The sequence below is a fragment of the Sebastes fasciatus genome, chromosome 16 (assembly GCF_043250625.1).
Source record: "Sebastes fasciatus isolate fSebFas1 chromosome 16, fSebFas1.pri, whole genome shotgun sequence".
Classification (NCBI taxonomy): Eukaryota; Metazoa; Chordata; class Actinopteri; order Perciformes; family Sebastidae; genus Sebastes; species Sebastes fasciatus.
In genome coordinates, this window is record NC_133810.1 from 20,734,857 (window position 1) to 20,761,697 (window position 26,841).

At 41.2% G+C, this 26,841-nt stretch overlaps 2 protein-coding genes across 2 annotated transcripts; one reads left to right on the forward strand and one right to left on the reverse strand.

Annotated features, from left to right (window-relative positions):
* Positions 1-4,444: 4,444 nt before the first annotated feature.
* Positions 4,445-11,180, forward strand: gltpd2b (glycolipid transfer protein domain containing 2b). Its single transcript, XM_074611363.1, has 4 exons — positions 4,445-4,982; positions 8,397-8,455; positions 8,638-8,816; positions 8,932-11,180. Exons 1-4 carry the CDS (start codon positions 4,913-4,915, stop codon positions 9,548-9,550), a joined length of 927 nt encoding a protein of 308 aa, XP_074467464.1. The 5' UTR covers positions 4,445-4,912; the 3' UTR covers positions 9,551-11,180.
* A 2,623-nt stretch (positions 11,181-13,803) lies between these two features.
* Positions 13,804-24,770, reverse strand: atp1b2b (ATPase Na+/K+ transporting subunit beta 2b). Its single transcript, XM_074611365.1, has 7 exons — positions 24,330-24,770; positions 19,512-19,640; positions 19,312-19,419; positions 18,928-19,133; positions 18,632-18,691; positions 17,605-17,700; positions 13,804-17,468 (listed from the first exon to the last, which is right to left on the reverse strand). The coding sequence occupies exons 1-7, from the start codon at positions 24,418-24,420 to the stop codon at positions 17,301-17,303; spliced, it is 858 nt and encodes a 285-aa protein (XP_074467466.1). The 5' UTR covers positions 24,421-24,770; the 3' UTR covers positions 13,804-17,300.
* Between the last annotated feature and the right edge of the window lie 2,071 nt (positions 24,771-26,841).

Consider the following 26,841-nt stretch of genomic DNA (forward strand, 5'->3'; position numbering starts at 1 on the left):
CAGAGCCATGCCACTTCCAGTAGTGACAGAGTGTGCGCAGACCACAACGTGGCTGGATTAGAGGGCTGGAGGAAGACAACGCTCATAAAACTCCATGGAGACAACTGCAAGATAAATTGGATAACTTTTTTGATTTCCAACAGAAGTGGATCGCGCGACAAAGGTAACTCCAAAAAGTACAAACCAGACAATCAGGACGTTTTACTCATTTCAAATCCAGGGATCTTATAGTATTAGTACTGAGAGCAATATAGGTAGTGTCCCTCTACAGGGACACGGGCAACAGACTGATTTTTGGAATGTGCCCTGTGAGTTGCCCAGTATGTGATGTACTTCTAAATATACAGTTAGGGAAATAGAGATGAGCTTCTTTAAGGTAACTGGAGCCTCCAGAAGGCAGATTGTGTGTCTCACACTCAGAGACAGAAGAGGGGCTGGAGCTGTCCGGCCTCAAACACAGTCCTTTCACAGAGCAGAGCTGTAGTATACTCCTGTAACATTTTAGATCCAGCCAAACATGGGCGAATTAAAAGATAAGAGAGGCAAAAGTATTGCTTTTTTGACATTTTAAGATAAAGGAAGGAACCTTCCAGCAATATGTTTAGGTTGGAGTTTCCCCACTACAACCAGCCTGGGCAAAGTCCAGTGATTTCTCTTCCAGCTCCTCCTGTACAGCTGAAGCCAAGAATTTTCCTCTCAACTCCACCCAATTATATTCGGAAATTCTTTGAAACTAGTGCAGTGCCCATTTGGACGGGCTGATTGCTTGGCCCCCAGAAGTGTTGCTTGCAGTGTTGTTGAGAACCGCCACGGTATGGCTGCTTGTACCCACCAAGTGTGAGGTTGATTGGTTCTCTAAATATGCAAAGGACAGTCATACATACATACATACATACATAGGCAGAGATTCCTTCCCCTTATAGTTAGATGATGCTGCTACAGCGCCACCTATTGGCCAAATGGCACCAAATTTGGCATGTCATTCAGACATCATATCTACACGTCCACCAAATGTGGTCGCAATGGCACAAAGTGCTCAGGAGATATATGACATTTTTTGTAATATGTGTGATGATTCTGTGATGTTTTGGGTGTGTTTGCTCTCTCTCTCCCTTCCCCTCCCCTTTCTGTTCTTTTTGCAAGGCATGTGTGTGGTAGGGGGTGTGGCTGGCTCCTCCCACAGCAGTAGACGAGGCACACCAGTTTCCACTCAGCTCATCAACCTCACTATAAAAGCCTGGCCTTCACTCCACTACTCAGCCAGATCATTCCCTCTCGTTCGGTAATCCTGTGTGCCTTGCTGCTTTGCCAGTCACAGCGCCTTCAGTAACTGAGCTTTTTCCATGGGCTGAGCCTTCATGTTGTCTCTGGGAATCCATTCTCCGCTCGCCGGTGATTCATCTACGAGCCAGCCAGCCAGCTCCCTGTCTCCACTGCATGCCCTTTTTGTCATTCAAATAAACTTTTAATTTTTTTATCAGTTTCTGCTTTGGGGTCCAAACAAAACCAAAACTTAACAATAAGCACTGCGCACAACATTTGAGGTACCTGTGAGGGCCAGCTATAGCAAAACTGTATGAAACATCGAAGAAAAAAAAAAGGAACTTCTTACGGCTTGGTCCAGAGATGGTCTGTACCAATTTGGTGACGATTGCTAAAAATTGGTAGTAAAATCAGATTTGGACACAATTCATAATGGTGGAAAATGTATCTATACGCAAATGGGCGTGGCTTATATGGATAGATTTGTCTGGACCCACAAAATCTTGTTTATGAGAGTTACGGTCGATAAGTTATAGGCCAAAACGTAAAGTTCATAGATCGGATGAGAGGTTTCACTAGATATGCGAAGGACATATTAGAAAGACAGACAGAGATTCCTATCTTTATAGTTAGATAACTGACATGGAGGCCCGTTGGTGTAAAATGTCAGACAGGCGTGTGTAACTGTTTTTATAAGAGGAGTTCTAAATATAGCCACATCCAGTGAAGCAGGGGGTTCAAACCATTGTAGAGTTAATGCGGTTGGACCAAGAGCTGTATTTGAATATGCAATGACAACATTCTTTAAATCGTCAATGCCTGCTGTGCATCCATGGATAGAGTTATGATAACAGTATCAGTAAATGTCTTAAAATGAATCATTCACTCTCACAATGTAAGCCTCTGTTAAAGCTGGAGGAGGCAGATTGTAGTAAATATGATTCAAAAAAGGTTATCTGAAAAAAAATCCCGTTCCTCTGTGTCATCCGGTGCTCCTAATGGCATCTGCAAGATTTCACAGACCGGAGGAAAACAAACAATCAGAGCCGAGCTGGAGCCTTGCCAACTCTGAGCAGCTGTCAATCACTTGCAAACTCCGATCAAACGGTCAAACTAGGCAGCGCTGATCAAATATGAATCAATATTCTGTTACTGCCTATGTCTCTCCTCAAATGTGTTTAGAAACAACAGCTAAACTGTTTAGCTGTAAAATGAGAAAGTTTGTGACCCGGCAGCCATGTTGAGATCAGTTGAGGAAATACCAAGCACCACCCACCAGTCGGAGCAAACTTTCTCATTTTACAGCTAAACAGTACACTACAAGATTCTGAAAACAGAATCTGAAAACATTTGAGGTGAGAAATAGGCATTACAGTAACAGAATCATGATTCATATTTGATCAGCGCTGCCTAGTTTCACCGTTTGATCAGAGTTTGCGAGTGATTGACAGCTGCTCAGAGATGGCAGGCTCCAGCTCGTCTCTGATTGGTTGTTTTCCTCCAGTCCGTGAAATCTTGCAGATGCCATTGGGAGCACCGGAGGACACAGAGGCACATGCTTTTTTTCAGATTACCTGTCTCATGCACTACTGTCAGGATAGTGACCGTTTTATAAAAATAACTTCTTTTAATCATATTTGCAGCTTTAAGTTAGATTTTGAGTTTAGGACATTTACTTGTAACAGAGTATTTCTACACACTATTATTACTTTTACTTAAGTACAGGTGCTTGAATTCACTTAATTTTAAAACAAATTAAAAAACAAAAAATTGAAGCCGAGGAAAATTTTAACAAACTAGATCACACGTGATTAAATGTTTTAACTCCAGATGTGTTTCTCTGGTACTTTTGTGCACTTAAACTGCTGGAAAATCCAGTGTGCTTTTATCTGACAGTGACAAAATACCTCTTTCCTGCTCTACTGAACCTCCCCACCCCCCATACATAAACATACTCTCAGTGTGAAGTAATACGTACCATGTGCTTTAGTCTACTAAATACTGTGCACTTGTGCATCATGTCAAGCATAGACAGCTGCTTTTTTTTCACCAGACAAAAAACATTTTTGAAGGACTATATTTATTTTAAAATGAATGTTATTTCATCAGAGCATCTATTCTGAGATTACCAGCCATGTGGAATCAAACAGTTCAAGTCTTCTGAAAGGGTCACATGTTTTCACAGGGATTCACAGTCTGCCCTTGTCAGTTGTTGCCCATTTCAGATGGGATCATTCATTGGTTGCTCTGAGTAAAAGCCCCATGACCGGCCCCTCCCAGCCAAGTAATTAATGCCCCTGCTTTCACTTTTTTTCAGCCCGCTCCTCCGCTGCAAAATACCATTGTTAAGTCCCTCTTCACGAGCGCACATGTGGTTTGGCTTGAGCGTGGAGTTCAATGTCTGTTCACCTCCCCCACAGCAGCGACAGCAAAACCCAGCGATTGCGGCCGATCAGTGGGTTTCCCATGATTATCACTATCAGGGGTGATAATCATGGGAACACCCTATATACACTAAATCCTTCCTCCTGTCTTTCTGACACGTCTCGGACTTTAGACTTCAATAATCGGATGAAATCTCTAAATAAGTAGCATTTAGAAATCCAAAATTATATATTCTAGAATATGAATCACATTTTCTAAAAGATATGCAGGGAAAATAGTTCCAAAATAGTTTCATTTTGTTTGCTCCCACTACAGAACTGCAGATGTCTTTGTCATATCTAGAATTAGATTAGCATGAATGGACATCTTTGTTCATTTTGCGGTCTCAGCTAGGGTAATCTTGGTTAGACTTTGTTATTCATTGATAAGCATGGATTTATGGTCAGCCACCAAAAGCAGACTGTGGGACAAAAAAATCTGATTTGAATTAATCAATACAGAGGTTTACTCTAGGTTGCAATAAAGATAAAGAGTGGGAGAAACTGCATTTGTTTATATTTAGTGTCCTGAGATACTGAGATGTTATACTTTAATTTAAACCAACCAGAAATGTGTGTCAGCACTGTTGTTAAGTGTGGTGGTGGTGGTGGTGGTGCTCCTAATGGTGTGTGTGAATGAGTTATAGAGAGAGAGAGAGAAAGAGAGAGCGAGGGAGAGGGAGGAGGGAGGTGGTGGGAGGAGAGGAGAGGAGAGGGAGCAAGTGTTTACTCGAACTGACCAGGAATATAGCGCATATATAGAAGATGATTCTTGAGGGAAGGGGGTTACTGGCGGACAAGCTGCGTTGGCTCTGCATTATCAGCCAGTAGGCTGCACGCTCGGCTGATCTCTGGACCCTCAGATTGAGCAACGCAACAAGACAGGCAGCTTAAAAAATCAGTCAGAAACAAAGGCAGGACAGGGGAAAGACGTGAATCAGAGAAAGAAACAAAACAGCAGGCTGAGTTGTAAGAGTGAGACGAGGGAAAACAGCTGTTGTAAAGCAGTGTAATGGTTGAGGGAACTTTTTATTTAAGGTTTTGGGGAGGAGTATGAAAGATTTGAGAGGACGGAGGGGGGTCAGAGGCAGAGGTCCGGCAAGGAGTAATTGTGGTGACAGCCAGTGCAAGTGGACAAGGACTCATGTGAGACACAGAGGAATTAAAATTTAGGGACAAAGAGAGGAAACAGAGAGGGACTGGCAGACCCAAAAGTGGACTTCAGTATGGGTGTGAAGAGCAAGGCTGCTGCTGCTATCTTAGTCCTGCTGCTGTTCCTCGGCTCCCTGTGGCTCCGTGAGTATTTCTCTGTGTGAATGTGTGTGTGTGTGTGTGTGTGTGAATGTGTGTGTGTGTGTGTGTGTGTGTGTGAGAGTGTGTGTGTGTGTGTGTGTGTGTGTGTGTGTGAGAGTGAGAAAGTATGTGTGGTTTCTATGTAGTGCCATTAATCTATACAATCCCTCCCTTGTTTGAAACGCATACGCTCCATGTCAGGAATGTGTCACATGGTGTGGTGGCTGCAGAATCAAGCATGGTGGTCACACCACTTTATGCTCACTGTTTAGGCTCAAAAATCATTTTTAGCAACATCACATTTGATCACATTTCTATGTGCGATTCAACATATTATTGGAGCGTGAGATGACACAGTGACTCTTATTTTATTTTATATGAGCTATTTTCAGTCACATCAGATAAACTATTGCCTAAATATAGAATTTTTATACATTTGTAGACAAAGATTCTTGGGATAAAATGACATCTAAAGCTTTACAATGCAAACAACTCTTTGTATTTTGTTGTAGGAGTCTTTGTGTATTTGAATAAGTATGCAAAAATATCCTTTAGTATAGGAAAATAAATAACTTTAATGGTTCCTTCCCATTTCAATCAACAAAACATTCTATAAATATTTATTTATATGGTAAAAAATCTGGTAAGCAGTGTTACAAAGTTCGCTGGCACCATGTGATCTTTTTCTCTAATTTGGATTAAATACACAAATTTGAGAGACTTGAATGAGATTGCAGAGTGCAAACTGAGCTGAAAAGAAAGTTCAGCCGGAAGCATGAACAGTCAGCTCTGCATCCTCATAGTACCTCACTTAAATTTAGATATGGCTCCTATTTTGTGGTGGCCAACATCCCTGTTGAAAGTTTTGGGAGGATCTGCTGTAGGTCAAGTTAGAAATATAATTTTATTAGATGGGCTCTGTGTTTAATTTGAGCTGAGAGAGTTTGGTAGCTCAGTGAGGCTAACTAGTCAAGCTATCTGACAGGAAGCTCTTGAGAGTCTTCCAGGGTCAGTTTGGAGGGTGATATTTTGGGGCATTTCTGTTAATGACTCATGCAAAGGAGCGCTCTTTACTGGCAGCTTTTATGGCTTTTGGTTGAAAGGTGGTCGGATACACCGGTCCCTAACGTGTGTGGTCTTGAGACCTGCAGAGGTCTCAGAAGGAATGACAAGAGGTCCCAAATAAAACTGAGGAATAGAGTGCTAGCGGAATGAGTCCTAAAACCTGGAAATGAGTTAGCATTTTAGCACTTCCGGTTCCCTCATCTGGAAGTCAGTGGGTTTTTTGAATGGGTTTTTAGTTAGATGCCTGAAATAAGGTCTGTGGTTAACAAAAACTTGAGATTTTAACATTTTGTTCTACGACATTGAATCCTTTATGTTTTTGGTTGCTAACAAGTGGCTAAATGAGACCACTACTCTTGAATTTCCCTCGGGATCAATAAAGTTACTATCTATCTATCTATCTACTAAATATCATCATGCTGACTCATCCGCCTTTACAGCCTCATTGTGTTTACTCGCGGTCATGCAACGGTGATGTAGTTTGTTTATAGCCTACAGTAGCTTTTTACTTCTGGCGATTTCATTCACACTTCAAAAATCATAGAAGTGTTTTTCATTTGTGGAGATTATTTTACGGAACAAAACGCGTAAGTATCATGAACGTTTGTTTGCCACAGATCTTATTTTCTGCAATAATCCAAAACCCAATGGAAAAATCTCATTGGCTTTTTGTCACGAGAACCAGGACGATGCTAACTTCAAGGTTAGCCTACAAAAATACGTCATCCCTGGAGCACTCTATAGTTTGATTTCAGTAAGCTGACATCAATACACCACAGTTGAATTGAACAAGGCATGCTGGGAAATGTCAAATTTGTCACAAATAAAAGGCTGTGATTTGAATTTGAAGATATACTGAATATCACTGTAAAAGGGATTTCATGTCATAGTTATTTTCATAACGGCAATTTATCTATTGCTATAGTATAATAATGGTGTGTGTGTCGATCTTGTGGCTAATGGTGGCATGTAGTTAGAGAATTCGATAGGGTCCAAAATTTATCCCAGCAGCAACATGAGTTGTTCACATGATGTGAGCTGAGGAAGTCAGTGTTTGAAATGGTCAATTCAAATCACAGGGTTTGCTTTGTCACAGGCTGGAATGAGCTGAAAACGGATTAGAACTCAACATCACGCCATGCTGTCGAAAGAATGTTATTTGCTGCCTTGTCTTTCTATCTATCTGCTTGTCTTTGTGCTATATAGTATGATCTAAAAACGCTTGGGTTTTTAACATTGGAGAAACCAGCAAGAGTACATAGATATAAAAAAAAAATATCCAACCAAAAAACCCAGCCTAGTGTTGCCAACTCTTTTCCAATGAAAGTAGCTGGCAACAAAAAGCTAGCTCCAAAAGTCACTAAATCTAGCAAGAAAATCGGCAAGTCGGCAAGTCGGCAACGCTGACTGTCCGTCCCTTCAGGCCTCCCTCCAAAGCCACTCCCCCACAATTATCATTATGAAGGTAAACAACAAACATGGCTACTCTTAGTATACTCACAGCTTTCAAGGTGGCTTGCAATGAGTTCATGGGCAGAGTGCAACTTATTTAACGCGGCTATAATCAATATTTTTATAACGATAATGTATCAAATGACAATATTTAAAGGTTCACTTGTAGTGATGAACTTACGGAGAATTATCATCTAAATCTGCAGCTCCCCTCGGCTTTATGGAGCTAGCGATTTCAGCTCATTGTTTAGCTGTCCGACCCACAACTAAATGTTGGAACTACTGTTTCATTCTCACCGCTCTCATGAGTAGCAGGCAGCTGTTTTCAGTTCTAAAAAAAACAAAAAACACTCTACGGCACACAGACAAATAAGTTAGCAACTAGCAGGTGAACATATTGGAGCATTTAGCAGCTAAAGAGTCAGATATTTCCCTCAGGAGGTGGTGGAGACCAAAAACGGAGCTAAAAGACAGTAAATGTTAGACTTACATTCATCAGGTGGCCAGAAACATGACTCCAAATGAATGATAGCCCAACGTTGCGCTGTAACTGCTGGATGTGAAAATAAGCAACTGTTTGCTAACGTGTTTGCTGTATTAGCCTACCCTAAAAGGTGACGATAGGTCAATATTGTGTTCACAACATGTGTCCCCTGTCCCAAGTGGCAAACAAATTCCGTTATTGCAGGTTTAATGTGCAGAAATCAGAGTCCCATTGACCCATGATTCTTTAGAATTCATGAGGAAATGCAAAACCTATAAATATCTATATTTTGATGTGTGAACAATGTCCTTGTGCTTGAAACAGAGTTGCAGTATTATCAGAAAAAAAACATTTCTTTAAACAAACACTAACTGTGAGAGTTTTCTCTTGTTTCTCTTAACAATGTCTCACTGCAGAGGGAGGTTTGGATTACCACTGGGACTCTTGTTTAAAGGGTTATAATCAGGTGAATACGGTAAGACTACACGCAGATTATAAAGCAGTTCCTCAATTATTACATTTCCTCCATAAAGTGGATTTTGTGAAGCAGATGGCTAATTTGAATGTGGTGAATCACTTCCGCTTTCTCTCTTTCTTTGTCCCCCGTCAATCGCCCCCACACACTCACACACACACCTCCCATCCCCCCACTGTCAGCTTCACCAGCTGTACAACAGCAGCGGGGCCGATGGGGCCGAGGGCCCACAGGTCATAGAGGGGTGCCCTGGTCAGACCTTCCAGGTGTCACTGCTGCTCTCCCACCTGCTGGCTGCGCCGGCCTACACCTCCGACGTGCTGCTGCAGCCGTATCTGTCCAGCTGGGACGAGCTTGTGAGGTAAAACCATCAGTCGGAGAGATAGATTAATTTACAGCCGCTAAAGGATGAAGTCATTTATGGCATAATCTGGACTCTGTAGGATGATTCATCCTGTTCTGTGTTACTCCTCCAGGTTTATGGAAGCTCTGGGTCCGATGGTGGGACTGATATCTAAAGAGATAGAAAGCAAGACCTCTATAATCCGCCAGTTGGCCCTGTTGTCAGAAGGGGACCCTGAAGCAGAGCTGGGCCCAGATATACACTCAATAAACAGTGTGGGCACAGAGGCTGGGACAAAAAATAACCAGGAGGCCTCACAGCACACTGGTGCTTACCACTCTGTGAGCTCCATGATCTGGGTTGAGCTGAACCGAGGAGTGGTGGACTTCCACCACCAGACGGAATCTGGATGCCGGACTCTGCTGCGTCTGCATCGCGCTCTGCTTTGGCTGAAGCTCTTCCTGGAGAAGCTGGCCGAGACGCCGGTGGCCGGCCGGCTGAGGAGCCCCTCGGAGCTGTGCCGCGAGGCCTACCAGAGCACCCTGGCAAACCACCACACCTGGTTCGTCCGCAAGGCCGCCGAGCTGGGCTTCATTGCCATGCCGGAGCGGGGTTTCTTCTTCAGGTTGGTGTGCGTGCAGAGCCAGGAGGAGCTGAGGATAGCGCTGAACAGAGTGGTTCAGGCCATTGGGGAGGTTTATGACAGGACGCAGAAAGCCCTGGAGGAAAATAACATGCTGGACTTGCCATAGAAAAGGGGGCTATCAGACTTCACCATATTTGCACTGTCCTCATAGTATCCTGGGCGTCACACAGAAACATCTAGCTACACAAGTGGTGTAAAGGACACATGAATGGACTTTTTTCGCTAAAATTCACACGTGCCATATTTTCCTTCCCAACCAAAGTGCTGCGTCAACAATCAACCAATACTGAAAGTTAGTTTGCTTTCGACCTGCAGACATTCCTTATCAAATTTTATGAGATCATGTCTCTCACCTTAGAGGCATTATTAAGCCAGCTGATAATGCATTTAGGCTGGCTTAACACAGACTGTGAATTATTTAAGCAGGTGCTCACAATACCATGAAAACCTAAAGCAACCCGTTGCAACTCCTCTGTAACAAATAGAGCATTTATAGCTTATAATGTTCTTGAAACTGTGTCACAGTGGAGGGGATTTTGTAATGGATTGCATCAGATTGTGCAGTTCATTTTGTGCCTACCCCCACCTATATGTGATTTTTTTTTTTTTTTACATTCAAAATTCTATTGAAAATGATTTAGTATGCTACCTCCAAAACCGGCTAGGTCTAGATGCCTTGAAGCCCTTAAATCTGGGACCAATCTATCCTGATTAAAGGGGTATTACACTGAACAAAGGACCATGTGGTGCTTCACAGCAACTGTGGTGTGAGTGTGGACAATTAATTTATCAGTTTTATATTGTAAATTTTTGTTTATGTTCAGAATGATTAAATATCTACAAAAAAAAAAGAAGAATAGAGAATCCAGATCCCTATTTTCTGACGTAGTCTTGTCCAGTAATGTTATGTGATAACGTTGACATTTAAATGCCACTGACTGGACTGTGTAATGTTATCCACCATCCAGCAGAGGTTCCGGTGCTCTGCTACAGTCTAATCTTCACTTTCCTAACATCATGTTGGATATAATCTGCTCACTTACCTCAACACATTTTGTGGAAATGGACCCAAATACAAAGATTTTCACCCAAATAATACATCTTTGTAAGAAAAATATTAAATGTTATGGCTTAAAATAATATTAGAACAAGTCCTGATCTGAAGAATATCAAAGAGTTGCAGATTATTCTGGATTATAATATAAAGATTGTGTGTGTGTAACAGAGAGAATAGCATGTGTAAGTATCAGTCACCGGTGCTACTCTTGATCGGACTATTTTAAACCCACAAATGCCTCTAATGCCACGTAATCCTGGCTCTCTCTCTTTTCCTGGACTGTGCTCTGTCTTTCCGAGGAGGAGACAGTTTAGAGCCTGAAGCCACGCAGTGAGCAGGAGACAGGAGCTGGTTGAAGGTCAGTGAGCGGAAGTACACTTCGGCTGTAATCTTGTCAAGCAGTTGGTGGCCGACTATAGTAAAGTAGCCCCCAAAGGGAAAAAAAAGTCCAACCTAAAACAGAATTCACACATTTCTGAGCTTGCGTCGATCAATATTTATCATTATGAACAACTATCTGTTGTACTAGAATCCAACCGAGACTTCAATCTGTGACCTTTGACGTGTGTAGGAGGATGACATATTGCTGGTGGTATTTCCACTACGTAATCACTTCCTCTTGATACTCTTGTGGAAATAAAGTGCAGAGATGCTCACTAGTTCACACATAAGAACATAACGTCTACTCTTTTTTGCTGTTTTTAACTTTCACTTGTTAGCATGCACCAGTATATGCACACAGGTTAACTGTAGGCTGTGAGGATTATGGTGAATGGGATTACATTAGATTATATCACCTGACGCTACTTCTGACACTGGCTGGCGTTTTTTTTTTGTCCCCTACAAAGATCGTACTACATTTGACTACACTCTGATTCATAATAAACCACGATGAAAGGATCCACATTGGCATTACAGCCATTCCACTTTGAAGGTGTAATGTGTAAGGGAATGTGTAAGCGGAGAGCCGGTAAAAATAGCACTGCTATTTTATAATCTTCATGTGTGGCGTCGGCCAATATTCTGTTTACTGTGCCATTAATTTGGGGCTGTGGGCTATGGATCTACTAGCTAGTGGCTTGTTTATTGGATTAAATCCAAAATGGCAGAAACGAGAAAAAGACTTGTATTTTCGTTTCGTCCTCCCCGCAACAACAACATAACAACGGCTTGTATATCCGCAATAGGCTTGGCACGATAGTTTGTGTTACCGGTGTTACACGGTGGTCGGGCATACACCGATTACATTACTTGCCCATTACTTGTCGTCATTTTTGCGTATCAGTGGCGTGCTATCAATACATAGACGGACGACAGACGCTACAATCTGAAAGCAAATGTGTCTGCTTCGTACGGAGTCTCAGCTCAGAGTAGCAGGAGTCAGATTTCACACACACTGAACGTGAGAGAGTTGACAGACAAGATGATGGCAGAGGATTTGGTGTCAAAGCAAAAAGCAAAAAGCAAAAGCACCTATTTGGCAATACTTCGGATTTAAACCCAATGCTATAACCATAACGTTAATGAGGCAATTGCCGTGCAGAGGACGGAGCGGTCACAGCCGGTGTGCACGGCGCAGCGGCTCTAGGTCGAAACATGCAGCCTCGCAGCGAAAACTAGACCGGAGTGTCCAGACACACCGCCCTCCAACGGTAAAGATCAAAGTAAGCCCGCCGTCTTTTCTTGTAAAATGTCCGGTGTAACTGGTAACACCGATATTGTCAAAAGTTTATTAATCGGTGGGAAAATTTCCTCACCGTGACATCCCTAATCCGCGGTAGTCGGCCATCCGATTTCCCTTTTGAATGATAAATACAGACTACCGCGATCTGCTGTTAGGGAGTTATTTCATCTCACGTAGATGTATGTGGTAGTTGGCTGTCGGCTGTAGTCTTTGCAGTGTGTTCGAGTGCAACTTTTTGGCCAAGACAAAGGCAACGTGAGGCGACACAACTCTTGGCCTTCGTTTCCGCTAGTTGGGTTGGTGTGTCTGGGCCATAACCTGTGTAACAGCAACAAGAGAGGGTTTGCTGATCTGGTGGGGAGTCAGGGCAGTCCCCTGGGATCAGACCCCCAGCACCGCTGTCTGAATGCCAGCTAACTGTTAACTGGGGGTCCTCTCCCGCAGCTGACACCACCCTCCTCCTGACAAAGTAGTCCTCTGGTGGCGGCGAGGACAAAAGGAAATTCAAGTAATTTTCTTGTTTCTGCCACTTTGGATTTATCCAATAAACAAACTACCAAAATGTACACAGACCCTTTACCTTCAACGTGATGAAAGCCCTCGGGGCAGCTCTACTTCTTGGTCCTCTCATGTTGGATTGAGGGCAGACTGGACACTACAGTGACTCACTATCGCCTCTCCAGGAACAAGTGGTATTACAAGACAGGACGGGCTGGGTGAACTGGTTAGCATGCTCACTTCAGTAGATATCTCTGCAACACAATACACATTTGACATGAAGTCAACACTGTTACTTCTTCACATGCAGCTGACAATAGTTCATTTATTGAATGTTTTAAACAAAAATTCTGGCCATATATTACATATTGCATCTTCAATAAAGGATGGGCCTACTTAACCCACAAAATGACCAATATACAAATGGTATAATTCTCACCCCGTGTTATCTTGGAGTTCTTGAAGAAAACTTTGTGTTTCTGGCTGGCCTCCACGGTGAACGTGAAAAGACGTCCGAAAACGGAGTAAATGGAGGCAGGTTTAACAACAGCAAAACTATATAAAAAACGTTTACAAACTCTTACACAACTCGTACAGTATAATCCAAATGTCGTTTATCCAGTCTTATGTTCACTATACTTCCCAAACACATCGCCAAAAATGTATTTAAAACACATCCGCAATTACGTCTAATACTTGCGCATGCGCGCTGGGAGTCCGTGTGTCAGACGCAGACGGTAGTGGAGCGTTTGCCATAAACCATAAACCATAAACCAAGGCTTGTTGAAAGAGGCTAGGACCGTGTGGGGTATAATACATGCGCAGTGTAACTGAAGCTGCGGCCGTGCGTTGCGATTGGCTCAGTTCCGGTCAGTACCATGGTCAGTACAGACCAGATTTTACTGCGCATGCGTTGTACCCCAAAGATCTGACGTGTTGATGAGTGACATCTCCTTTTCCACCCTCCTTGCCACAAACCATGCGGTGTTTTACATAGTAGGCCAAAGATTTTGGCGAAAACAAGTGTTTGGGAAGTAGCCAGGATTTGTCCATGAATAATAATCTCTTATCCTATGATGACACCAAAGATGAGAGGCAAAAATTGAGTGTGAGTCTTGAGTTCCCTTAAATGACATTTATTTATTTCTCTATCTTGGTTTGCAGTAAACATGAGCAAAAATATACATACAGTAAGAGCAAAAAATAAAGATCCAGAATAGAATTGTCATCCTTTTGGGGCGAGAGTATCTCAACAAATTTCATAGATTTCTTTCTTGAACTATCCACAGTCTTAGGCAATAGTACGATTTAGGACGAGTGGGTGGGGTGAGGGAAATGAGGTTTGTTGAAATTATTCCTTATTTGAAACATGAAAAGTTGACTCGCTCTGATATTTGCTTTGGACCGTGTTGTAGTTTTGTTCTGAAAAGGTTTTGCAATTGAAAGTTCTCTGAAAGCTCTTTCTGATGTATTCACTATCAATATACTTTTATTCTGATACAATAGACTCCAGTGTTCAGAGAGCTTTCATTGCAAGCTTTAGGAGCTCAATTTAAGAAAGTAGAAAGGACTCAAACCATGACAAAAAAAATGTTTCTACATAAAAAACAAAAACTTTTCCAACCAAGCTGTTAACATTTTGCCATTTGTTGAATTAAATGCTGAAAACCTACCAGGTAGCTCCCACAACACGATACAATCCAAGGTTATACATTCTCTCCTCTTTACAACAAAATAGCAATAAAAATACTCTTTTATAAATAAAACAACACTTTTTTATAGTATTCCATCATGATAATGCACACTGGCAAAGTTGCCTGACTGCATATATCTGTACGTTCTTTCCTATTTCTCCCTTACTTTTGATGATAACACTGAGTTTGCTAATAAACACATCATACAGCCACACAAGAAATAAATATATTGCTTTTTGAGGACATCTCCAAATTATCACAGAAAAAACCCCAGATAAATGGACATAACAGGAAATAACATTCTGTGACACTGGGGAACAACACTGTCTGTCCACCAGGAGGCACTGTTATGTTGTTGTGAAACATGTTCCTTTTGTGCGTATTATTATTATTATTATTATTATTAATATTAATAAAGTAGGCCTTTTAATAACACAGCCCTCCGCCTGGATCCTACAGTATCTCTGCTGAGGATGTATCAGTGCAGCACAAATAAATCAAATTTAAAACTGTCATGAAGATCTTTGGTTGAAGAACTAATCTTCACACGCACATGAGGAAAACAAGAATGTCCAATTTGGTGTAGAAACAAAATATTTCATTTGCCGTGTTGTGATTTAAAATTTAAGAATGATTGGGGTTGAAATAGGATTGAATGTATTGAAAAAAAATGAGCCTTCTTTATCCATTTTGAAGATTCAGGCATTTGACACGAGGAGGAGGAGCGACAAAGTAGGGTAAAGAAGTTGAGCGTGCCTGCTCTGGATTAGTTGACCAGATTAAGAGATTACAGAGAAATTAAGTAAGTGTTGCAGGAATGCCAGAGGAGAAATACATGTGAACTGCTCAGTGGACGGTCACAAAAAGCACAAAAAAAGAGCCTCAGATGACTGTTGGAGCATATCCTTCATTATGAATCAGATATAGATCAGATAATCGCATTAGATCTAATTCTTTTATCATGTCTGGATCATATAATGAGGTCCTATGTGAGATGTTTGTGAGAGAAACACATTGCTCGGAGAGAAATTAAGTGGTGGAGTGGAGCCAGACCTTAATGTGAGCGAACAGATGCTTGTGTTCCACATTTGCTTGCGATGACAGGATCACAGTCGCGTTGGTACAATTTGGTAGCCATGCCAAAGTGATGCGAGTTTAAAAGTGTGACTCCACAGATTTCTACAGCCAACATTAACATGTGTTTCTTCTTGTACTGCACGATGATTGCACATTAAGTAAACAGCACCAAACTCAGGCCTAGTCTATGCTTTTTCAACCGGTTGTCTAGTTATCATGATTGCCTTCAGATTGATTCACACAACAGTGGAGAATACTACAAGAAAACAACAAATTCAATGAAAAAATATCCTTTTCTATATAAGCAAATCTCCAGTTTTGTTGATTTCCTACAGGACTAGAAAACAAAACTACCAACTCACATATTCAAGACTCTAGTCACCATTAAAAGAATATGTAAACTATACATTTTGATACCCTGGATGAATGTTTTTGAAAGAAAGAGAACTTTCTACACCCTCCAAAACTGTACATGAATGAATTCAAAGCACACTTCAAGTGTAAATCAATACAAAATATGACAATGGCATCTATTTCTGATACATATGAAATAGATGCAAATCACGCAAAAACAAAAAAAACTCTAAATATTCGTGTTTAAATTAATTAAAAATTGAGACACAAGAAAATGGCTCTTAGTTTAGCTTTGGGAATACAATGATGGACAGTGACAGGGATTTTTGGGGGGAATTTGATATTCAGATGGTTGGTTTTGGAGCCTGGAAGCTAAAGTTCTGTTTAGCCACTAGCTGATTGTTTTTTTTGTCAAATTAATGTAATGTTTAAGACGTCAGTAGCATGTCTCCTTTCGTAATTTATTTGACATCCATGGTGTTGATTCCCAGCGACCCAAATATGACGCACATCTGTTTCACAAGCTGGTCAAACAACCAGCGTGAATATCAAATGATCCAAAATAATTATCATTTAATGGGAGTCTTTTCATCTGAAGAATGGACTCAGGCATTCATAATGTATGCCACTTAATGAATATTGCACATTGCATGCAACTTCCCGACCTACAGTATGAAATGGGACCTGTGAATGGAGCACACACGCAAACACACACACATGCACACACACGCACACACTCTTAAAGGTTTTGACCTCTACTGTAACTTCCATTTTTTGTCTTACAGTATGTTGTTATCGAAACACACAGCTGCTGTGTGTAAGGTTTAGTAGATTACAGTGTGGCCCCTCCCGGTGGTCAGCGGTTTATAACATAACCTTATTTCACACGTAGCAGAGAGGTGGGACACTCCTGCCCCTCGTAGCACACTAAAGACAATACACACATGCAAAATGGCTTCATCTCTGCATCCATCATTAAGATATACTGTCTGTTGGATTATTATTTTAAGTGCAACAAAATAGACGTACTGTTATAAGGTTATGATACCGTATAAATACTGTAGATATACACGTTTTGTATTGTAAGTTGTGTATATTTGTATATAGAGGGGTACTCTATAAGGAGGCAGCAGGAGGGGAGCAGCAATAACGTGTTAATGTTGCTGATCCTTGCAAACTTTTGAAAACACATGTTCACATCCTTTACATCCCCTAGTTTGTCATGCAGTATAAATAGACGTCACCTCAAACTAATTTACAGAAAAAGAACTTGTCCCAAAGCTCACAGACAGAAATAATGACAGAATTACCACCCTTTTTCCTCTTTCCCCATCTTATCACACAACTTGGACAAACGATTTCCCCCCACAAAAGTGTGGGGGGTTGTAAACAAATCCTACAAAGGGTGTGAATACTGAGATTTGTTTCTGTGTATGTGCAATGTTGCAGAGAATGAAGAAAGTAGTTTTCAGGAGAGGAAGAAAAGGTCAACCTAGTTAATGGTGTTGATCCTCAGCTTGAAAGACACTCTTCCGGCAAACTTGTCTCTGTCACTTCCGAGGGGAATGTTGTTGGCGTTGATCTTGCACTCGATGTTGACATCTTGATTGGCAGTAATGTTAAGAAACTTGACGGCAACCAAAGGTTGAGAGTAGTTCACCTGCAGAAACAGATCCAAGGATATCTTTAAACACAGGAAGTGATGCTTTCTGTCTGGAGATACATGACAGCTGCTTGGTTATTAGCTGCAATATTTACCATATGATGTAATATTTCAATTTCAGACACAATCTTACCTGAGCTTTCTTGCCATAGTAAGGGTAGTACATAAGGTTGAAAGTGCCATTTGGAGGGAAGTACAACAACTCTCCGATCTTGTCAGAGTCTTCTTTCTGAGGGGGTGAAACAACTTCATGAGTTACAGCCATTTCATATACTGTATGTAGGAGAGGCTCATTAATCTCCTTATTTTCTCTAAATCTAATATCCCAACATGCCCACTACCTACTTCAGCAGTTGATTTAAAGGAACAGTGTGTAATATTTTGGGAGATCCATTGGCAGAAATGGAATATAATATTCATAACTATGTTTTCACTAGTGTATAATCACGTGAAACTAAGAATTGTCGTGTTTTCATAAGCTTAGAATGAGCCCTTCATATCTACAAAGGGAGCGGGTCCTCTTCACGGAGTCTGCCATGTGGCTCCGCTATGTTTCTATAGTAGCCCAGAATGAACAAACCAAACACTGGCTCTAGAGAGAGCCTTTCGCATTTTGACATTACTTGAAGGCCACCATAGTTCTCCAACATAATTGTGAAACTGCGGTAACGTGAGCTGCAGAGTGCAAAACCGTGGTACCGCCAGCCGCTGTCTGACTTCTGTTGCTCCTAAAGTCCAAATCCTACACACTGTCCCTTTAATGCAATACACATAATCTTGATATACTGTACATATATCTACAATCTGCACTACTGCTATGCATGTTTTTAACATAATCTAAAATCTAAAAACACAGGTTCTGTCCCGTTCTTACCCATTCATCTTTGCCAACTCTGTATTTCTGAGAGTGAGCAAATTAATGGAACACAATGGAAAAAAGAAAAAAAAAGAGGAGGAACATGTATAGATGGTGTAAGTGACAAAATGGCAGGCAATACAGATATGCTAGTTGAAACGATACAAGCACAGACATGAAAGGGAATTGAGACGAGAGATAGGTGGCATATTGCAGATGAGAGGGAGGAATAATAGCTCTGAATGGGCTGAAATCCAAATTGTTATGTTAAGCCTTTCATTGTGAAAGACAAAAAGGGGATTACCTTTGCACCACAGGTGACAAACGGAGCCTGTCCACCCTTTCCTGGCAGCATCCCAATCACCTTGGGAGATAGAAAGACAGCACGTTTATTCCCATTTCACTCTTATTTAAACACAGAGGAATAGAAAATTGTATTTAAGATATGCCAGAAATGAAAGATAAATGCAATAACCAATGACTATAATCTTGATGCTGATATTTTTACTGGGATAATCGTTTCCGTATTCCCAACCAGTTTCATTATCTCATGTCTCCTAGCAACACCATCCCTTCCCCTTCCCTCTTTCTCTTTCATACCCGATTCAGCTTGATGATGATGCATGGCTTGCCCTCCTGGTATCCATAGTAACGATCACCGATTCCAGAGCATTCATCCAGAAAGGTGCGGTTGAACTGACAGGAGCGCTTTGGGTTGTTCTTCACGTCGCCGCTGTCGTCCTGCTGGAAGTACTGGTCTGGGGTGCACTCGTTGTTTTTCTCAGCTTGGACGGAGTTGTTGTAGGCTGCAGGGGGAGAGGGGTGGTGATTGGGGGGGGGGGCTTATTTTGTTTGTAAGGGCTTATGACTCAACTAAAACCCTGGTGCAAGTCAATCCCTCTATCTCTTATTAGGTGACAACAATTCATGCTAGATCATTGGATAATCCAACAGTAGTAACGAGAGGCCGAGAGCCACACTTACGTGACAGGAACTTGTCAAGGGCCTGAGCGTACATGTCCCAGCTCTCAGTGTTCTGGATGCTATAGACAATCTCATAGGTCTCATCTGCTTTTGGTCTAATCACCATGCCTGTGAGTGACAGAGAGACAGCAAGGGGTTTACAACACCATGCCACAGGCAGTGACCTGCATTCATGTAGTTTGTATCATTAGCTACTGCACCTGGTGTGGAGAGCCTGTCCTGCCAGGTTGGTTTGTGGTCGTCCAAGGTCTGCAGCATGACGTACATGGTGAGTGCAAACATGCCGGCCAAGAAGATGTAGAAAACTACATAGAAGAGAAGAATAAGGCCTGCAGACAAAGAGAGAAGAGAGTGAGAATTGGAGTATTATCATAAATCAAATTATTCAGTTCAATAGACCTTATTCCTTCTGTACATTTGGCATTTTAAACTTAGAAAATAAGTAGGCCTACTTAGAAAAGCTAAATCATACAAATGGAATAAATCAAGCAAATATTTCTTATTTTATTTAACACTGTACATATACCGTACTGATATTAGAAATAAATGTGTCTCACAAATGTTCATATTCTAAAAGTCATGTTTTTTTTCCCTCAGATTGTTAGCTTATTGTATGATTTCATAAATGTTGCTTTACACATTATTAATTGTGATGTGCTCACTCATATATTAACATACCGGATTTATGGTCTATATTGGTGTCTGTCGCCTTGAGTCTGAAGTCTTCACTCCAATCAATTTCAATTCAGTTTTATTCAATTTTTAAACAAATTGTCCTTTGTAGTAACCAGCATATAGTGTCTAAGAACAAAATGTCAATTAGGGGTGGGCAATATATCGATATTATATTGCAGACTGTTGTAGCTGTTCTATGATTTGCCTTCACCCACTTAGTCATTATATCCACATTACTGATGATTATTTATCAAAAAATCTCATTATGTAAATAAATATTTTGTAAAAGCACCAATTGACATTTTCAAAAAGGTTCTCTTTTTGCTGTATCCAGACTTCTGTCTCACAATACACTTGTTGTGCTGGTGACAGTACATCACAATGAAAGCTTTTTGATTTATGCATGAAGGCTACATTAGACTAACATCAGCTACTTTTGGTGAGTGCACTCCATTTCATAATTACCGTAATGCACATTTTTATAAGTAGGAATAATCTTACATCTGAGCAGATAATGGAATCAGCTCATTTTAATTAAATGTTGCTGCTGTGTTGTCTGCGTGGTCACTTTCTGACCAATAAATGTCCACATGAGGCCAGTTAATCCTCATTAAACTAGAGGCACTTCATTCCATCTGCCTCTCTCTTTCTCACTCACACATCAACAACCGTCCTTTAGATAATTATAATGAATTGCACAATATGGTGTAAAATGAAGTTAATTTGATCAATGAAATGGTTAAAACTGCATGGTTTTGGTTGCTTTCCTCACATTCCCATGCGAATTAAAACCAAGATTGTAAGGCTGGTCTCTGATCAGTTTCATTATAGAGTTTCCCCATCCACAGAGGGGGAGGAATGATGACAGAGGGAGATACAGGAGAAGGGAAGACAAGGACCCCCTGGAGAGCAGGCCACTGCAGGGTCAGGAGATTACAGGCCATCATAGACTAGGCCTGTTTCATTAACAGTGTAAGAAGACCATAGTGATAGTGTTACATCAGACAGATTGTTTTTCTCATCAATGAGTTTGTCATTTTTCTTTTGATGGCTTGTTCAATCCAATCAACTGTCTAAAACAAAAAGATATTAAATTTGTAGGGCTGTCCTCGACCAAAGAAATTCTTAGGCGACTCAAACGGTTTTGTTGAATAATTGATAAGTTGATTTAATCGACAGATCTGTAAAACTGAGTTTCTCCGCTAAGAATCACACAAAATCACCACTTTAAATCTTGTGTTTACCAGAGATGTACTCATAAGTTTCTTGGAAATAAGTCATTCAGCATGAAAAAAGCATACTAATCAACTAAAGAAATGTTAGTAGACTAAGTCCAAAATGTCCGATTAGTCGACTAATCGACTAAGAGGGGGCAGCCCTATAAATCTGCATGACATTTGAGCTGTAGCTTTTGCACAATAAATGGCAAAGAATTCGTCAAAATCGCTGGTTATTAATTTTTTCATGAATAAACTAATCGATTAACTGACTTGTTTCAGCACTGTCTAAAACATTTAAATGAAAAAATAAATGATCTGTAACATTTTACCACTCTCTACGCTGTGTTTTATTCAATGCACAGAGGTTAGTTAGATGGTCGCTCTCTGATGTGATGTTTCCTACTTGGAATGATAGAAGCAGCTGTTTGTTCCCACCTCAGACATTTCTGTCTACATAGAGAGCAGGAAAAACATAAATAGCCTTTTCTATGACACATCCCTCATTTTAAGCATCAACACCTGAGGCCCGCGTTGTGTAGCAACTGAGTGCCCTGACCCCGGTGCCTCTGCTGGATGGCCCCCAGCGTGGAGCTCGCTCGCTCTGTCAGCAGGCGCTGCATCTGCCTCCCCACACAGCCAGGCTTACAGGAATCCATAACAAAATGTCAAGGGGAAGCTGCTCCACAGGAGGTTGGGGGGGGGGGGGATTACAGAGGGGTATCTTGATGATTTAGAGCTTGCTTGTGTGCTTTTTATCCATCCAATTGTTCCTGTATTGGAATCTGAGGTGAAATGAATGAACGGTTTTGAGCATCCCATCTGTTGCATGGAAAACACCCAAGCTGAGTCATTAAATATACACAGAGTGAGTCCTCCAGGCCCCGGACCGAGCCAGAGGCACTACAGCAAGAGAGGCACCACCGATAAGATGTGACAAAACAAAGTGTTTAAGTGATTTTCCTCTGTCATCCAGAGGGGACGTTGTGTGAGCCACAAATATGACACCACCCGGGGGAGACTGGGTGTGCACACGTGCATACGAGGTCAAGCGTGCAGGCAGGGGTGGCTTTCCCCCTGGCAAAGAGGGTGTTAGGTTCACCGTCCGGCCCTCTCAGTCCTTGCTGGTGATGGACAGTGAAGCATCTCTCTTTCACCCTGGTTTTTGTTTGCAGACGGCAGTTGAAAGCAAAAGAACAAAAGGCCAGGGTGGGATGGCTCAACATCCTGCTCTTTATCCACTAATAATGGCAGGAGGTGTCTGTTTTCTTTCAGAATTAATTAGGAGGACACGCTGCTCAATCGCTTTGTGAATTGGTGATCAAACAGATCTCTGAACTCAAAATGAAAAGCTCCAGAGAAAGAATGTCAAACCATTTATTATCTTGTATATGGTCTGCAATCTTACACTAAGACCAGCATCATCGTTTTGTTTTCTATCAGGCCCGTTAAGGTTCCTTTCCTATGTTACCATAGAGCCTTTTGTTGTTTTTTGGAAGTGGGAGGTGCAGAACACTTAATGAGTCCTATTTTAAATAGAGGTAGCTGTTTGACCATGTTTGCCTGGTGTCAGCTGGTGGCAACGTAGCATCGAAATTGCAGGACTGTTCTATTTTGTCAAGGCTATTTCCATATCATTACAGCTCTTTACACAAAGCAGAACACACAAGCGAGGGTTCTGCTTTTCATCCTCAAAGGAGCCTTTGATCTAATGCTCTGCACGTACATTATACTGCATAATTAGAAGTGTGAACAACAAATTTGCCTTTTTAAAGAAGACTGGTGTGTTTTCTTGCATTTCTCCTCAGGGCATGTTGAGATAAGTGGGACTGCAGTCAAACAAGTGGAGGTAGAGGTACAATGTGTGCATCATTAGGAGAGTGAGAAAGGTGAAATGCCAAGTTTAGCAGGCCTACAAGTAGTGGCTGACTGCAGAAATAGCCTAATTAACAAGCCTTAGAGAGCACAGCTTAAAAAGGCCACCAGACCTTAAAGCACCTGGGACGCACTGAGCTGGATTAAGTTGTACACTGCGGAAGGATTCCAGCAAAAGGAAGCTACAGTGAATGATCCCCAACTTGGCACTAATAGTACAATGTCCATTCATGAAACATTTATCACCAGAACACCACTGCAAGCAGCATCCTTCCAAACCACAAAATCCAGTGCCGTTGAGATCACGTCCCCGGTGTATAGATCACAAATATTCCTGAAAGTGATTAACTTTCCTAGATCCTACTCCCTGACTGAATTGATACCTTCCCCTACAGCCAATGAAGTCATTAGATTAGGATTAAACCCCTCACTGATTTACACTCACTGGGAGGGGCCCGGGTTGGAGGTGATACAAATAGCTTTTGGCCCCCGGCTTTATCCAGATTAAAACGCTCCAATGTCATTAGAACAGAGCCATATGGGCCCTATCATTTCATGAATCTTTGAAACAGTTGCAGGCTGCTTGTATATGGCAGGAAGGAGGTCAGTGCAGTGCTCCTGTGTTACATATAAAGGCTGGGATTGGATTTTAGATCATAATCTCAGGGGGGAAAGCCTGAAAATGACATCATGTTCATTACATACAGCTGCAGGCGTACAAACCCATTTAACTTCAGCAACCTATCTCCCTGGAAAAAAAAGTCTTATCCGCAGCATGTCAAAGCTAGCTTCCAAAGAGCGGAGCTGATGATGGTATGCACTTTGCAACAGACGGTGGACCCTGCCACAGCAGTGCTGCAGTAATCTGGCTAATTCAAATGTAAAATATAACACCATATGCCTCCACCCTTTATGCTGAGCGCATTGCGCAGTGAAAGCAGTGCCATAAATTAATAAATAAATAAATAAACTAGGCAGAAGCAGGATTTTTTTCTCTTGCACCGGCTTCCACAGGAGTGGTGCCGCATTCAGATTTCAGCACAAGACTGTAGTGGACAGCAGCCATCTCATTATACCTGAACACTGAGGAGGATTATTAATCCAGTTCTATAGAAATGAATATGAGAGTTACACAGTTTGATGTGAAGGAGTGCTCTCTTGAAGCTTTAAGAAAAGCTTCATGACAGATACCTGTTACAGAGCCGAAGAGGGACCGTGTTTGCTGCATTGCTGTAGCTGGACAGTACTCACCCCAGCTGCTAGCCGTCCTGCCCAGAAACTCCCTCGTCCTCGGGTTCCATATAAACTCCTTCCACCCGCTTTTTTCTCCGTCCTTTGCCATTTTGTCATAAAAGTTTGGACCCCTAATAAACGCGCTATAATGTAACAAGCGCCGGGTTTAGCCAGACAGCACAGAGATAGAGAGAGATAGAGAGATAGAGATAGATAGAGAGATGAGAGAGAGCTGCTGAACCACCGCGGCTATTAGAGGAAGAAGATAGCTAATGAAACAGGTATGCTGTTAAAGCACACTAATGAATGGGAATGAGAGTAAAAGCACTGCTGTAGTCTATCTTGATAACAGAAAGATGAATAGTAATGGTGAGAGGTAACGGTCCGACTCTGTAGCACAGACCTAGTATCTGCCCTCCCCCCCAGCTCTTGTGTGCATGCCGCAGAGTTTTGATGAGTGGTGCAGAAATCCAGTGATACTGCGGTAAAGCACTCCCTCCGCCTCCCTCCACAAGCAGCCCCCCCCCCTACCACCCCACCCTCTCCACCATCCCCGCCGGCAAAGCTGCTCCATCCCGCCTCCTCCTCCCGCCGCCCGGCCAATCAGCTGCACCGCATCCCCCCATCCGACGCATGACAGACAACCCTCAGAGCCAATCAGCTGGAAGCTGTAGACTTCCTTTTATTGGCTCTGAGGGCCCATCGTCACGTCCCCAAAGAAAAACCAACATAATATCCCTCTAATATTCCTAAAGGACGCTCTAAAGTGTCTGTGTGGCTCCTAGTGATAAATTGTGGTCCCCATTGTTGTGTTCAATTATATATATAATATAATAATAAAAGAATATAATAATAATAGAATATAATAATAATAATCATCATAACATAACATAACAACAACAACAACAACAACAATAATAAATAAATATGAAATTCTATTATTTCATTTTATTATTATATTACAATCATATGGGGACGTTATTAATCAATTAATTTGTAGTCACAATAAAGATCCACATAGAAAAACCAACATAATATCCCTCTAATATTCCTAAAGGACTCTCTAAAGTGTCTGTAGCACCCAGTGATAAATTGTGGTCCCCATTTTTGTGTTTGATTATATAGATATAATATAATAATAAAAGAATATAATAAAAATAACAATAATGGTAAAAAAATAAATAATAATAAATAAATAAATATAAAATAACATTATTTTATTTCATTATCATACTACAAGCATATGGGAACATTATTAAATAACTAATTTGTAGTAACAATAAAAGGTCCCCAAATAAAAACCAACATAATATCCCTCTAATATTCCTAAAGGACTCTCAGTGATAAATTGTGGTCCTCATTGTTGTGTTTAATTATTTTATTATTATTATAATGATATATATACAATTACATTATTTTATATTATTAATTATATATATATGTATATATATATATAATGAATTAATTTGTAGTTACAATAAAAGAGAAACAGACTCTTCAGATAATAATGTAGATAATTATATATAATATAAACTTTCACCTGAACATGTTGGATTTTTATATCATTTTTCTAAAACTCCTATTTGGGAAATTCTAAGATTTCTGCACATGTGCATTATTTACAAATTGAAAGCTACAGGTGAAACAAGTTGTAGATCAACATTCAACTGAGCTTTTTTGCCTGAATAATAAGTAATCCTAGTGAAGTAACTATTTGAAGTTCAAACTGTGAATGTAGTTAAAGGTCTGATGGATTACAATTGTCCACAGCCACAGCAGCAGCAGTGGAGAGCGAAGGCAGCGCCCTCACATGGACACCCAGGGTGCTGCCTCACCTGCTGCAGCAGAGCAGCGGGAACACAATGTCCACTTCCCCACCAGCTCCACTGTGAAACACGACGAGGCATGAAAACATGCACAGATCCCGTTTGTTGTGTAAAGTTCATTATATAAAATTTATTTTTAATGACAATATCAATGCAAATATAGCACTACAGTGATTTCCAAGGTACACCGTATCTTACCATATCAATATAGTATGGCACTTGTATAATGGCCACTGTTTTTAGAAGACACACAAAACAAACAGTTTCTGTAAACTATTCTGGAAATGATACCTAGGGTTTCCATATCAGTCTGTGAGAAGGAATCATAGTAAGGTGATTTCATCTGGAATTGGGGCACAATAGTCAGTATCATTGGGACATTTTCAGTGTAAGGAGGAATCTCTGCATGCATTGCACTTGCCCATTTCCTTCAACCTGACCTGTGTTTGTTTGAAAATGGACTCAGCAAGCTTGAAAAAACCTGGACCCTCAAACACGAGCAGGTGGGGGACTAAAAACAAAAAGGCCAAGCAGTGACTCTCAAACATTTAGATAGGTCTTCTTTTCACTGAGTGTACTGGTAACTGTACAGCTTGGTGCTAACTATCAGAAAACGACAACAACCAAGAGACATTCAAGTGCCTTAAAACTATTACAGAAGGGCTCACTCTGCAAGGTACAAACTCCATTTCACGTGGCTCTCA

Coding starts and splice junctions, on each gene's coding strand:
- gltpd2b (XM_074611363.1), top strand. CDS start 4,913: ATGGGTGTGAAGAGCAAGGCTGCTGCTGCTATCTTAGTCCTGCTGCTG. Junction 4,983..8,396: donor CCTCGGCTCCCTGTGGCTCC/GTGAGTATTTCT, acceptor GTCTCACTGCAG/AGGGAGGTTTGGATTACCAC. Junction 8,456..8,637: donor GTTATAATCAGGTGAATACG/GTAAGACTACAC, acceptor CCCCACTGTCAG/CTTCACCAGCTGTACAACAG.
- atp1b2b (XM_074611365.1), bottom strand. CDS start 24,420: ATGGCAAAGGACGGAGAAAAAAGCGGGTGGAAGGAGTTTATATGGAAC. Junction 19,420..19,511: donor GGACAGGCTCTCCACACCAG/GTGCAGTAGCTA, acceptor TGTCACTCACAG/GCATGGTGATTAGACCAAAA. Junction 17,701..18,631: donor TTGTCACCTGTGGTGCAAAG/GTAATCCCCTTT, acceptor TCACCCCCTCAG/AAAGAAGACTCTGACAAGAT.